The sequence below is a fragment of the Acartia tonsa genome, chromosome 15, assembly GCF_053477335.1.
Source record: "Acartia tonsa isolate MP-2025a chromosome 15, ASM5347733v1, whole genome shotgun sequence".
NCBI classification, from domain to species: Eukaryota; Metazoa; Arthropoda; class Copepoda; order Calanoida; family Acartiidae; genus Acartia; species Acartia tonsa.
Window position 1 is genome coordinate 24,528,634 of NC_137274.1, and position 16,187 is coordinate 24,544,820.

The 16,187-nt window shown below is 36.3% G+C and overlaps 1 protein-coding gene and 1 long non-coding RNA gene across 2 annotated transcripts in view; both read right to left on the reverse strand.

Moving 5' to 3' along the window:
* Positions 1-16,187, reverse strand: part of LOC145307656 (uncharacterized) — a 129,922-nt gene that overhangs the window by 96,228 nt on the left and 17,507 nt on the right. The window lies entirely within an intron of this gene.
* Positions 4,878-7,016, reverse strand: LOC145307156 (uncharacterized). Its single transcript, XM_080149510.1, has 2 exons — positions 6,407-7,016; positions 4,878-5,912 (listed from the first exon to the last, which is right to left on the reverse strand). The coding sequence occupies exon 2, from the start codon at positions 5,891-5,893 to the stop codon at positions 4,898-4,900; it is 996 nt and encodes a 331-aa protein (XP_080005636.1). The 5' UTR covers positions 5,894-5,912; positions 6,407-7,016; the 3' UTR covers positions 4,878-4,897.

Genomic DNA, 16,187 nt, shown 5'->3' on the forward strand with positions numbered 1-16,187 from the left:
GGGGGAATACGCGGGAAATCGGAAGTAGGGAAAGTTATTTATTAATTAATAAGTTAAATTAAGATTGAATAATGTATGGTATTAAGACACAAGGGGGGTATAAATATGGGGGTGGGTAGGGTCAAAGTTCAATTGTCTCAGAAATGTCAGATCAAGAAGAGGAAGTTGGACAAGGCCAAGGTGCTTTACCGGATGGGGCGCCGGAAGTTCCGGAGGAGGCTGGAGGAGAAGAAGATGTTCCCCTCCAAGACCAGGTGCAGGAGCTCATCGCCATGTTGAACTCAAGCGATGAAATCGATGATCCTGCACCCGTGCACGGCGTCCAGCAGCTGCTGAACCTCGCGGCAGTGCCTGATCTACTCCCATTTCCGGGGGTAGACAGGCGCTGTCTGGACCTCTGGTTTATGGTCAAGAGGAGGTTAATGGGCGTCGTGTACGAGGGCGACAGACTTATGTGGAGGAGATTCCGCCAAGATGCCATCGATGAGGAGATCCTCCGCATGATGTACTCCAACTATGGGTTAGTCGTGAGGCTAATTTCAGTAATGCCCACGTACGCCCGCTCCTTCCAGGCCAACATGGATTCCATCGCCACCATGGACCGCTTGGTCACCGTCCAGCAGGACCTTGTGGAGGAGCTCCTCCAACAGGAACCCGACGACGTCGATGACTCCAGCGACTACGACGAGTAGATGGCTATGCCCACTACATGAGCTTAACCAGTCCAGTCAGCGATAGTCATATATTAAACAAAATTTTCGATATCTAAATTTGAATAAATAAATATATTTTTGGTCAAAATTATGAAAAAACTTTGTTATTTTTTTATTAGATAAAATAGAGGTAGAGGTTGCGCGATTCGTTAGTTGCTTGATAAAAAATATATAATATAATAGAAGAAGTCAAAGTCAAAATATAAAATGTAAAATGAATAAAGTGGATAAGAAACAAACTATGCTAAAGCTACTCTATACATAGGTATGTATGTCGGTTCCTACGGAACCTACTCGTTGAGATTTGAGGTTAAAGAAATGCTGTTTTATTATTTTTTTGGTATAGAAATTAAGTGCTTACAAAAAGTCGAGGGCTAAAGATACGAATAGAAACTTAGTTAGAACAAAAAATTGTTAAATAGAGGAAGAGAAAAAATAAAGTATTTGCTTTTTTTTAAGAAAGTAAGTAATAAGTAAGTAAAATATCTTTCTTGAGAATAATTTTATTATCAATCAGTTTAATTTCAAAAATAAAATATTTGCTTTTTTAAAATATTTGCTTTTTTAAAACTCAATCTTGTTTAGGTAATAAGTAAAACATTTTTTCTTAAAAATATTTTTATTATCAATTAGTTTAATTTCAAGTGGAAGGTTGTTGAATATAGTTGGGAAAGAGTTAAGAGGGGCGTGCAGGAGAAAGTTTCTATTGGTGCCCGGTTCGTAAGCAAAGTTGTTCCTGTTCCTAGTGCCATACGTATGTCTGTCTTGAACAAAATTCCAGGTGTTTTCGAAAATTTTGGGAAAATTGCCTAATTTATAGGCGTGCATAAATTTACAAACATTGAATTCAATTAACAGGTTAAATGGAAGTATGCCATTAGATTTAAAGAATTCAGCTGTGTGAGCTCTGCTAGGTAAATTTTCGATTATTCTAATGGCTTGCTTCTGCAACTTAATGATTGGTGCTAACAGATACATAGGACAGGCAGTGAACAGGAGACAACAATATTCGATATTCGACTTAATATAAGAAGAATAGAGTAGCTTTAAGTGTTTCTTGTCCAACAAATGACGCATTACTTTCATACTATAAATTATTTTAGAGACTTTGCTATAGACTTTTTCAAGATGATAAGAAAACTTCATTTTCTCGTCCAATTGAATTCCCAAGTGTTTGATACTACCCTCATTGGTACCGCTCACAAGATCCAACTTAGTGATTTTTGACTCATCATTTTCGTTATGATTATTCATGTTTACATAGACTTCAAAGTTGGTCTTAGCGGCGAGCTCAGCGGGGGTGAGTATCTCACGGGGGGAGGAAAAGACCATACATTTGGTCTTGCGGGGGTGAATAAGAAGTTTATTGGCATTGTACCATTGGGTCAGTCTGGGGACAAGCTCCTTTGCAAGGTTGATCAATTGTATAATATTCTGCTTTTCAATGAAGCCCACTGCGTCATCAGCAAAGAGATTGATTAGGATCTCTTCACTGCATGAAACAAGGTCATTGATAAAAATCAAAAAAAGAATTGGTCCCAGGACTGACCCCTGAAGTACGCCAATGATAATGAATTCAATTGTGGAGGAGAAAAGGCCCTTAAAATATACACGCTGTTTCCTATTTGCATAATAACTACGGAACCAATCAAGTGCAACCCCCCTTATCCCTGAATTCTCCAGTTTGCTAAAAAGGATGTCCCTATTTATCATGTCGAAACACTTCCTTATGTCCAAAAATATGGCCATACAGGAAGTGTCTCGACTGAGTGCTTGGGTGATCAATGTGCTTAAGTTCAATACATTGTGAAAGGTTGAGATTCCTTTCATGAAGCCAAACTGGCGGTTGCTAAAAAAAGACCGATCTTCCAAGAACTTAACCAGCGTTTCACAGACATATTTTTCAATGGGCTTGGAAAAGTTGTCAATGAGTGAAATTCCTCGATGATTATCTGCCTCGCTGAGTGAACCTGATTTGTGAAGGACAACTATTTTGGAAGTTTTCATTTTTTCAGGAAAAGTGCCATTTTGAAGTGATAAATTATAAACATGTGTTAAGGGAGTGGCAATGGTATCAGCACAGCGAGACAGAACATACATCGAGACATCATTTATGTCTGTGGAACGCTTAGGTTTAATACTACGAATGATATTAATAACCTTGAAGGGGTACAATGGCTCAAAGAAGAGGGAATCTTGACATGGGGGTGGTAAATATTCAAAGAAATTTTTGGGGGTGGAAGGAATTTCAGGCCTTAGGGAAGACCCAATCTGACTAAAATAACGATTAAATTCATTAGCTATTTCTTGGTCATTTTCAATTTTGTTTGGGCCTACTTGAAGGTATGTGCACTCAGGGGAAGATTTACTAAACCCAATGACTTCCTTTAGGGTTTTCCAGAGTTTTTTCCCATCCCCGTTTGCATCTCTTATTTGTTGTCTGTAATATTCAATCTTTGCTCTTCTCACTTGCCTATTGTAATTATTCCTATAGACATTGTAAATACTTTCATTTTCAATTGTTTTGTCTTTTAAAAAGTTGCTGTACAAAATATCTCTATGCAATCTACAACGCAATAAAAAGTCTGACATGAAAGGCTGCTGAGGCTGGGTACGTTTGTTTTTTCGTTTTTTTCTAACTGGACACTTTTCATTATAAAGTCTCAAAAAGGTTGAAATAAAGTTATCATAAGCAATGTTTGTGTTGTCTTGGTTTAAAACGTGATTCCAGTTAGTGTGGTAGAGTGCATAGTTTAAGGCATCAAAGTTTTCATCATTCAATTCTCTTTTTTCAAAGAAATCTGGAGGTTTGGGTTTATTTACTCTGTCTATTCGGAATGAATTAATAATTGGCAAGTGATCGGAGATTTTTGAAGTTAAGACAAAGGAAGACATTAGGTTTTGAATAAAGTTACCTACCCCGAATAAATCAAGAAGGGTTGCAGTGGTTCTAGTTACTCTAGTAGCTCTGGTAACGGTATTTATGATACCGTTAAAGGAAAAAGACTCAATAATTCTCATGGAGTTGCTATTTATATTATTTATTTTGAAAAGATCAAAATTGAAATCTCCTACAATGAAGTATGGTATGCTTAAAGCTGCTATTCTATCAATCAGGTCCAAAAAAAGTTCAAAAAATTCTTCTATTTCAGCACTACTCTGATTGGGTGGCCGATAACAGTTTAGTAAGCAAAACTTTAGTCCATTGTGGGAAATTTTTAAGCAAATAGATTCAAGAATATTTTCTTTAAATGAAAATTTATCAAATAGTTTATCTACTTTATAATATTTGCTTACTAGAATACCCACCCCTCCCCCCCTACTTTTTGTGCGGAGTTTAACATGCCAATCGTAATTATTAATTCCATAGCAATCCATATTTACATCCTTATTCAGCCATAATTCTTGAAAACACAGAACATTTAAGTGGATATCATGTTGTCTAAAGAAGTCTACAGTGGAGACAATATCATTGTATTTAGAATGTAATGACTGACAATTAATACTAAAAATATTGAGAAGGTTTTCATTGAATGTTTTCAGTTTCTGTACGATACCTTGTTCACTTGAAAAAACGCAATTTATTCCGAATTCGTTCTCAAAATCGTTAAAGTAGTCGCCGTAAATCGGATTCATAAGATTTAGACCAATGTTATCGTTTAAGTTACCGTAATCCTGGTTAATCTGATCATTAGGGAGGTTTGTCATAGCAGAGCTGGTCCAGGAGCACCGCAGGAGGAATCGTCTTAACATCAAGTATGGACATCTGAAACACAGTAGATATTAGTGGACAAATAAAAATAGGTAATATACAATATATTATCGTTAAAGCGAAAAAAATTACCATATTTACTATGGTTATTCCGATAGCGTTTAGTTTATGTGTGTGTTGGGGGTGGCAACACATTTCAAGCTAGTTTAGTTCCCCCTACTCATTTTCATACAAGTTCCAAGTATTTTATATGCTAATCAGCAGAAAAATAAGAAAAATAGATTGAAATTAATATGCTATGTTGGCGTTCTAACAAGTTGGGTAATATTTAATATTAATATTATAATAATATAGAGTTTACGTGGATATAAACATTAAGTTTTTCGAAATAAATCACTTTGTAAATGAATTTAAAAATGATGATAATAATTTTGTTAAGTACCTTTTTTTCCGACGTATAAGATACTTAACCTCATGATGTGATTACCGCCTTTGTAGCTTTGCTTTGCTTAGCTTTGTTGGCGGTGTCTCTAGCTTTGGCCCTCGTGGCCACAGGATCAGAAGGTGCTGAGTCAACGACAGGGGCAACAGGTACAGAAGGTGCTGAGTCAACGACAGGGGCAACAGGTACGGAAGGTGCTGAGTCAACGACAGGTGTAGATGCGGCAGATGCGGCAGACGTGGCGGCAAGTGCGGCGGTGTGTGTGGCGGTAGGTACGGCAATAGATGCCGCAGGTACGGCGACAGACACGGCGGCAAGTGCGGCAGACGTGGCGGCAGATGCGGCGGCGGTCACGGCGGCAGGTGCGGCGGTGAGCGCGGCGGCAGGTGCGGCAGTGAAATCAGCTGTAGCGGCGGCTGCGGATGCGACGGCGGCAGGTACTGACTGTGTGGGCTGTGCGGCTGGTGCAACGGCTGTATGTGCGGCGGTTGCGACGGTTGCGGCAGAGTCTATGGGAGGGAACACAGCTAGGTCCCCAAGAGCTGGGGCAGGGGCAGACGTTAAATTATGTTGAATCGTGCTGGAAGGGTGGGCTGTGATCGTACTAAACTGTCTTGGGAAGTCATCCTCTGTTAAGTCAGCCTGATTAGAGAAGAATGTTTTCCTTTCCTCAGGCGCTAGCTTGTTGAAACAAAGGATAGGCGGTGCCTCTGACAGAAAAAAATCCTCGCTTCCAGGTATGGGTTGGGCCATTTCCTTCAGGTCTTTGCCAAACGGGTTAAGGCAGCGTATCCAGCGGCTGCCGTTCTTGAGCTGAAATTGGACATGTTGGCCAGCGACTTTGGCCCTCGAAATCTGGTTTGTGGCATACACAAAGGTCATGGTCTTCCTGTTGAGGTCGGACATATCTTGCTTCGCCTGGACTAACCTATTGGGGAAGAACGGGACCGGTGACGCGTTGTTCCTGGGATTGAACCTCTTGATCTCGGCGTTGTAACGGTCAAGCACAGCCTTCTTATTGTTCATCCACGCGTCGAGGTAGGATCTAGACATAAAACGAAAAATAAAAACGGGGATCTGGCCCTTTGTATATGGGAGCATATGGGCACGCTCGACGATATCACAAAAATGTGAGGGAATATATTCTAATTCTCCACGTTTAAGAGCGGCTTCAAGGGTGGGCCTTATAATGTTTCTAAATATGATAAACTCTGTAATATTTTCACGGCTCCACGGCTGCTGAAAATTCACTATTCTACAACTCCAATCGCGGCACCTTTGCTCTCTTATCGAGTTTTGTAGAAGTTGAAATTTGACGAAATTTTCTCTCGACGATTCAATAGAGTTTAAATAGTCTTTTTGTTGTGTAATCGTGGTCCTAATCGCTTTTTGTTCACTTGCAACAGATTTAGCATCTACGAAATTTTCTATACCTTCGATAGATTGAATTTTAACATTTAAATCTGAGACTCTCAATTTAATATCGTTTATTTCGGTTTTATGACTGGCAAAAGTACTATGAATAAGCTCATCCCTTACCTTAGCTATATTCGCATCGTATTCTTTAAACTTAACATCCAAAGCAGCGTCCAAATTTGTTTTAAACTTTGACCAATATTCTGGGTTGTCACACGTACTACAGGCCATGATGAAGTGAAGATGGCGGAACCGAGGGTGCTGAGTGAGTGTGGGTCAGCTGACCAATGGTGGGACGCGAAAAAATGTTAGCCAATGGGAGAGCTTATTTGTCGGGAGTACTTTGCGCCGGTAAAAATGTTGCCAGACCGATAAATTATCATAAAATTATCAAAAAAAAATTTGAGAGTGTTTTCACCAAAAATTGTTCATTAAGTTAAAGCGATTAGGTTACACATAAGTTAAAAAAAAACTTTTTAATTCATTAATGTTTTATTTTCACTTTTTTTGTGTTAACAATTGACCGATACGTTAACACATACACATTGCCAGGCCTAAATACGAGGTGCCCTCTGGCTACAGTGTCTTCCCTTTCCTCCAACTGCGGAGTGACCACGGGCAGTGGGGAGAGGGGAACTAGTTGAGAGAGAGGGGGAAGGTAGAACTGAGCTTAACACATGGGGTAGGGCGGGGGAGAGCTTGCTAAATGCGTGTGCTCAGCCCGACTCTCTGAACTAAACTAAACTAAACTACATCTGAAGAAGGTGAAACAATAACTGTTGAAGAACTTGGTGATGATGTCAGTGAATTTATAACTACTGAAGATGATATCACAGGAATGGATGTAGAATATACGTGGATTAGCCCCTACAAGGAAGGGGTAATTTTGTGTATCATCATTTGGGATGTATGTAAATATATTCATAACTATTCACAGATCCTATAGAAGATCTAGAGGGAGAGGACATTGGGCTGTTTATTACACTAGTCCCCAAAGTTTTTATTGTAGAATATACGTGAACTAGCGGTTACGCCCCCTAGAGGCCTCTAGGGACACTAGATGGGATTGTGCAAAAAAGATAAAATCATACAGCTTGACTCAACCCAGGATAACTAAGGGTAGCCAAATATCTCATCTAAAAGCGAAATAAATCTAAAATAATATATGGGGGGCAAATAGAGAGGTTGTCAATTGTACGATGTGTTGCCCCCTAACTACAGCTGAAAAACACATATAGGTTTCGTTTTTTTTCCCCAAATTGATGTAGTTATTGGTATAATCTGTAAGGTTATTAGAGAACATATAATTCTAGTGTAAGATCCATGTATTAATACATCCATTATCATGACTACAGGCCTTGAGAATGAGATTCTTGCTCTGGAAGATGATATAAGCAGCTTAGATGATGATATTGAACAAATCAAAGAAGACTTCCAAACAGATGAACAGATCAGCAATGCACATGATGACCTATAAAGCTTAAATTTTAAAAGAATTATGTAAAAAATCATCACAAAAAGTTATTTATATTTTTAATCCAATATTTTGCATCTTACTTTTTAAGCAATTTTAATTAATGATTTTTTCATCCTTGTTTTTATTCAGTACCCAAGGTTTTATTATTTTTCTTTAGTTGGCTTAAAAACATTGGGCACTCTTAATAAATCTTGATTTTCAATCAATTTTAAAGTACAGAAGGGTTAATTATGTTTATCATCATTTATCATGCATTGTCGTTTCTCTGAGCTGGATCTTTAAATTATTTCAATGATGTGCCAAATCGGGGTGCGCCGAATTTCAGCCAATTTCATAAAATGCTGTGCTCTCATTGGTGGAAAGTTGGCTCACCCCGATTTGGCGCACCATTGAAATGATTTAAAGATCCAGCTTTGGTCTTATCAACCAATTATGATAAACAATATTACTCCTTCTGTAGCCAACGAATATGAAATGTTTTTTTTTATAAAAGTTTTGGTACTAGTATAGTACTAATTTATGGTCCTATAAGCCCCCCCCCCTCCCTATGAAAAATACTTCAAATTGAATATATTGAGCTTTAGATCCCACCCCCCCCCCTTTTTTTTCAATATTACCAATAGTTTGTACCATCCAATCAAGACTTTATAAAGGTTTTTAATTTTTATGAAATGTTTTTTTATAAAACTTTGGGTACCAGTATAATTTAAATTCTTATAATAAAGTAACAGTTTATTTGTCTGTTTGTTTTTCTGTACTGAAGGATCTCGCTAACAGCTGAACCGATTGGGTTCTCCTTAACAAGGTAGCTTCTCATAGGTCCCGGGAAGGTTTATAACTATTTTGGCGGAGGGTACCACCACCCTCCCAAGAGAAATCACAATTTTTTAATCTCGCATTTTCGTAGAGACTTGAACGTAACATAGACATTGGACAAATTAAATCAAAATGGGTTTTGGGATTCAACTCTCCCCTCCTCAAGTTCCCCTAGAGGCCTCTATATATCCTATTATATATAGTAGTAAGCGTTATTTGTCTGTCCCGAAGGATCTTGCTATCCGCTGAACCGATATTCTTCTCCTTTACAGTGAAGCTTCTTATAGGTCCTGGGAAGGTTTTAAACTATTTTTGGGGAGGGTGTCTACAAACCCCTCTCCCCCACAAAAAAAACATATTTTTTTACTCTTTTGAAATTGAAATTTAAAATGGGAGGAGGTGGACTTTACACCCCTCCTACCTTAAGTGCCCCAAGAGGCTTCTAGAGGGCGTAGGCGCTAGTAGAATATATAGAGCTTAGATCCCCTTCTCTTTAAAAACTAACCCCTTTAAAGGGCTACCCCTATCATAGCTAAACCTAACCTAAAATTGCCAAAAATTTCAGAGTGAGAGGGGACAATAGGCTGTTTATTTCACTAGTCCCTTAAGTTTTACGATAACGTTTTCTTATTCGTTGGCTTAACAACTTTGGGGACTTTAGTGAATTTTGATTGGTTGTTTCATTAAGTTGAGTGTTTAAACGTTTCAACAATTAAGTTTAATCTACAGAAGGGGTTATTTTGTTTTTTATTATTAGGCTTTAGTTTATCGTCCATTGTCTTATCCCTTTGGATCCCTGCATTTAATAAATTTTGTCGATTTGGTGCGAATATTTCGCCCCCCCCCCCCTTAAATATATTTTATAATCTTATGTAAATAATAAGTTTTATTAATAAATTGTTGTTAGAAATAATTTTAATTTTAAAGAGCAAAGCTTTTCTATAATTAGGTTATGTCTGTCCGTCCGTAAAAGATAATTACGTTAATTAAGGTATGTTACAATTGTCCTATCGATTTCAAACTTTGCATGGTGATTCCTGTAGTAGTTAGGTACGATATAGAAAGCGTAGCAACTTTTTAATCGTTACCATAATGTCCGTACGTCCATTTTCAACAAATTTTTATGTAATAAAATCATCCGATTGATGTGTTTTTTGGATTACTGATTCTAATTATAATAAGGTACAATATTATGAGCGAAGCATCTCTTATAAGTCCTAAAAATGTCAGTATGTCCTTAAACAGAATTCTGTATTTAAGAAGTTTCGCATCAAATTTTCGTTTATTTTTCACCCACTACAACCAGGGAGTAAGGAAGGGGACAACGGATCGAATATTCAAATTTTAGGAGTCTCAGACTGTACAAAGGGAATGTACAAGAATTTAGCAGTTTCTGACTGACTTTGGGTACTAGCGCAACAAATGCCGCAACTGGTGTGTTGGGTTTGAATATATAGCAGACAAGTATCAATAAACTTAATTTGTTATGATGTGGCTGGTTTTAACAATTTTTTCTCTCCAGAAAATATTATTTGAACGATAAAAACTTTATTGTGATATTTGTTTAATACCATTCTAAGAACCCAATTAAATTTTGGGCTATGGATTCATGGATTCCAGTAAGATTTTTATAGTTATTAATTACAGAATGATTATGTCAGTCTGATGTGCTTGTAATCTAATTTTCAAATGAATGCTTTTTTCTTGGAACTCCTTCTTATTTTATAGTTTTCTGTATTGTATTAACTTTCCCTTTAAAATTTCCTTCATATTTTCTGGATTAATCTGGATTTCATAGTCTTTCAGCGATAACTCTGAAATTAAATTAATTGCCCATTGTCCCCTCCCTTACTCCCTGCACTACAACCAATTTGCGGTAATTTTTGGACAAACTGTTGGACGTACATCCTGTAGATATTTTATTACACTTCACTAGTCCCCAAAGTTTTATAATGACGTTTTTTTTATCGTTGACTTCACAATTTTGGGGTCTGTTAAAGAATTTTGGTTGGTTGATTCTTTAAGTTGAGTGTTCAAAAGTTTCAACCACAAATTTTATTCTACAGAAGGGGTAGTTTGTCTTATCATCATAGGGAATGTATATCAATTCATCGTGCATTGTCTTATCCCTTAAGATCCCTGTCAATATTCCCTCCCTTTTGCTCTTTAGAAACGCACTCACACACACACATACACACACACACACACACATACACACACACACACACACACACTGCAAAAATATACCATTCCCTTTCATAATAGATAAATCAATCTAGATACATACTCTCTAAAACAGCCAATAGGTAAAAAGTAGAGGAACATTATGGTAATATTATTGGTTAGAAAGTGTACAAATATACATACTCTCTAAATCAGCCAATAGGAAAACAGTAGCGGAACAATCTGGTAATATTATTGGTTAGAAAGTGTACAAATATACATACTCGTTAAAACAGCCAATAGGAAAACAGTGGAGAATCAATCTGGCCATATTATTAGTTAGAAAGCGTACCAATATACATTCTCTATTAATCATCCAATAAGAAAACAATGGAGGAACAATCTGGCCATATTATTGGTTAGAAAGTGTACAAATATACATTCTCTCTAAAACAGCCAGAGAGAAAACAGTAAATAATCAATCTGGCAATATTATTGATTAGAAAGCGTACAAATAAACATACTATCTAAATCAGCCAATAGGAAAACAGTAGGTAGGAACAATCTGACCATATTATTGGTTAGAAAGTGTACAAATATACATACTCTCTAAAACAGCCAATAAGAAAACAGTGGAGAATCAATCTGGCCATATTATTGGTTAGCAAGCGTACAAATATACATTCTCTATTAATCATCCAATAAGAAAACAATGGAGGAACAATCTGGCCATATCATTGGTTAGAAAGAGTACAAATATACATACTCTCTAAATCAGCCAATAGGAAATAATTGGAGGAACAATCTGGCCATATTATTAGTTAGAAAGTGTACAAATATAAATACGCTCTGAAACAGCCAATAGGAAAACAGTAGAGAATCAATCTGGCCATATAATTAGTTAGAAAGAGTACAAATATAATACTTTCTAAATTAGCCAATTGGAAAACAGTAGAGGAACAATCTGATCATATTATTGGTTAGAAAGAGTTCATATATACATACTCTATAAAACAGCCAATAGGAAAACAGTAGAGGAACAATCTGGCCATATTATTGGTTAGCCAGTGTCCAAATATAAATACTCTCTAAAACAGCCAATAGGAAAACAGTGAAGAATCAATCTGGCCATATTATTGATTGGAAAGTGTATAAATTTTGAAGCTCTCTAAATCAGCCAACAGGAAAAAAGTAGAGAATCAATCTGTCAATATTATTGGTTAGAAAGTGTACAAATAAACATACTCTCTAAAACAGCCAACAGGAAAGCAGTAGAGAATCAATCTGGCTATATTATTAGTTAGAAAGGGTACAAATATACATACTCTCTAAAACTGCCAATAGGAAAATAGTAGAGAATCAATCTGCCTATATTATTGGTTAGAAAGAGTACAAATATACATACTCTCAAAAACAGCCAATAGGAAAACGTTCGATATACAATCTGGCCATATTTTTGGTTGAAAAGTGTATAGATTTTGTTATGATAAGGCATACTCTATAAAACAGCCAATAGGAAAACAGTGAAGGTACAATTTGGCCATATTATTGGTTAGAAAGTGTACAAATATACATACTCTCTAAAACAGCCAATAGGAAAACTGGAGGAACAACCTGGACATATTATTGGTTAGAAAGCGTACAAATATACATACTTTCTAAATCAGCCAATAGGAAAACAGTAGAGAATCAATCTGATAATATTATTGGTTAGAAAGCATACAAATATACAAACTCTCTAAAACAGCCAATAGGAAAACAGTAGAAGAACAATCTGGCCTTATTATCGGTTAGAAAGCGTACAAACATACATACTCTCTAAAACAGCCAATAGGAAAACAGTAGAGGAACAATCTGGTAATATTATTGGTCAGTCAGTGTACAAATATACATACTCTCTAAAACAGCCAATAGGAAAACAGTACAAAATCAATCCAGCCATATTATTGGTTGAAAAGTGTATAGATTTTGTTACGATAAGGCATACTCTCCAAAACAGCCATTAAGAAATATTTGAAGGGACAATCTGGTAATATTATTGGTTAGAAAGAGTACAAATATACATACTTTCTAAATCAGCTAATAGGAAAACAGTAGAGAATCAATCTGTCCATATTATTAGTAAGAAAGTGTACAAATATACATACTCTTTAAAACAGCCAATAGGAAAACAGTAGAGGAACAATCTGGCCATATTATTGGTTAGAAAATGTACAAATATACATACTCTCTAAAACAGCCAATAGGAAAACAATGGAGGAACAATCTGGCCATATTATTGGTTAGAAAGTGTACAAATAAACATACTCTATAAAACAGCCAATTGGAAAACAGTAGAGGAACAATCTCATCATTATTGGTTAGAAAGTGTACAAATAAACATACTTTCTAAAAACAGCCAATATGAAAACAGTGGAGAGCAAATCTGGCCATATTATTGGTTAGAAAGCGTACAAATAAACATACTTTCTAAAAACAGCCAATATGAAAACAGTGGAGAGCAAATCTGGCCATATTATTGGTTAGAAAGCGTACAAATATACATACTCTCTAAAACAGCCAATAGGAAAACATTAGAGAATCAATCTGGCTATATTATTGGTTAGAAAGCGTACAAATATACATACTCTATAAATCAGCCAATAAGAAATAATTAAAGGGACAATCTGGCCATATTATAAGTTAGAAATTGTACAAATATACATAATCTCTCATATCAGCCAATAGAAAAACAGTTAAGAATTAATCTGGCCCTATTATTGGTTAGCAATTGAACAAATATACACACTCTATAAATCATCCATAAGAAAAACAGTAGATGAAACAATATGGCCAACTTGGTCAGCTATACGTAGTCAAACTTCTTAGGATAAAGCTTTTCTTGGGTAAATTATATTGTGCAAAAATTTCCTCCTTGAACAATGTGAACATATGAAAAAAAACATTTATATTAAGTCAGCTATATGAATAGTTAAATTTCTTAGAAAAAAGTTAACTTTCAGGAAATTATATTGTTGAAAATTTTGTCACTGAAGTGAATCGTAATAAAACAAAGGGGTTTGTATGCAAGAATTTCAAGGTATAGTCCCTTTCATGGCAACACCTCTTAAGGGGCTTTAGGTCATATTTTCACAGTAGCTTTTCTTCTATTTCTAGCCACTGCGGGGCAATCACCTAACTTAACCTAACCTATAAAAGATGCTGTGAAAATAAGACGAATCGCCCCTTAAGAGGCGTTGCAACAAAAAGGACTATATCCGAATTCCCTTTATTAAGTTTGACGGATTATGAGGCCAGACTGATCATCTATATGTACTATATCTATTTTTCTAGTATAGAGAGAGAAATAAAAAAGGGGGGGGAGGGGGAATTGTCGACGGGGGTAATTGATATATTATTACTTGGATGTTGCAACAGATTTTTATGTACTCTTGTAAAGTAATACTCGCAGCTGGCTAGAATAACGATACTCCCCCTTTTACCCCATCCTTTCTCCTCCTACAGGATGAACGAACTAACCAACAAATTAGGTCCATATTAGCAACCTAAATTGCCGTTTATTTTCCCTGTCAATATATCCACGTATATCCTATATCCATTAACTAGCGGATACGCCTCCTAAAAGCCTCTAGGGGCACTTAAGGTAGGAAGGGGAAAAGTCGACCTTATCCCATTTTAAGTTTCAATTTCAAAAGAGTAAAAAGAAATTGCTGGGGGGAGTGGGGTGAAGACACCATCCCCAAAAATAGTTTAAAACCTTCCCAGGACCTATAAGAAGCTTTACTGTAAAGGAGAACAATATCGGTTCAGCGGTTAGCGAGATCCTTCGGGACAGACAAAAAAACTCTTACTACTTTATATAATAGGATAATAATGTACACGGAATTAAAATCTGAATAAAATTAGAATTAAATTCATTATTTAAAAAATCTTCCAAAATTATTTTTAAAAATCTCCGAAAAACTTTTGTAAAAATTATAAATTAAGTTTTTTTGGTTTAACTAATGAACTATTTATTACACTAATCCACAAAGTTTTTATAATAACGGATTCGTATTCGTTGGCTTAACAACTTTGGGAATTTTGATAAGTTAGTTCATATAGTTGAGTGTTAAACCGTTTCAACTACTAATTTCGATTTATAGAAGGGGTAATTTTGTGATCATCATTGGGTATGTACATCAATTTATCGGACATTGTCTTATCCCTTTAGATCTCTGGGTATGGTCTGTCATGCTATATAAAAAAACAAGGATGACAACATCCATAATAGCGAAGCTCTGCATGCAATGGTAGGACAAACGAACGTTAACACTTGTAGAGTGTCACAACTGAATATTAATGTATATGTGTACTAGCGGCTTCGCCCCTAGCCTCTCGGGGCTTTTCCCCAAGAGGTTTGACCAAACCAATTTTTCGTATTTTAGATTTAAAAGAAAGTCGACTCCACTATCTTAATTTTAGTTTTAAAAAGTTTATTTTTTTGGGGGGGATTTTCCATTTTTTTTGAGGGGTTGGGGGTGTCCCACCCCCCAAGAAAATAGTTATAAACCTTCCCGGGACTTATGAGAAGCTACCCTGTAAAGGAGAACCCGATCGGTTAGCGAAATCCTTCGCTACAAACAGAGAGACAAACAAACAGACAGACAGACAGACATCGTTCTACTTTGTATTATAGATATGTACAAACTTGTAAGTAAATTTGTTGCAAAACTGATTAAATACATGTTACTGTTTAAGGACATACTGACATTTTTAGGACTTTACTACAGAGATGCTTCGCTTATAACACTAGACCTTGTTGTAATAGGAATCAGTATTTAAAAAATTAGATGAATAGGATAATTTTAACATTCAAAAAATTGTTATCAAAAAAGTAAAAAATCAGCTTTTTTAAATTCAAATATTATTCCCTGCCAAGGACCTAAAGGGATAAGACAATGGCCAATAAATTGATTTACATCCCCAATGATGATACTCAAAATTACCCCTTCTGTAGATTACAAAAAGTGATTTAAAAAGTTTGAACACTAAATAACTAAATGAACCAACCAATCAAAATTCACTAAAAGTCCCCAAGGTTGTTAAGCCAACGAAAAAGGAAACATTATTATAAAACTTTGGGGACTAGTGTAATAAACAGCCCATTGTCCCCTTTCTCTTTGATTCCCTTCGCTCATGGTGGATTCAGGGAGGGAGGGGACATTGGGCTGTTTATTACACAAGTCCCCAAAGTCTTATAATAACCTATTCTTATTCGTTGGCTAAACAACTATGGGGGTCCAAGTTGAGTGTCCAAACGTTCATCCACAGAGGGGGTAATTTTTGTGTGTCATCGTTGGGGGATGTACATCAATCTACAGGCCATTGTCTTATCCCTTTGTATCCCTGGAGGGAGGGGTTGGTTATGGGGGGGGGGGGTTGAGAAAGCTGCAGAAAGTTCAGGAT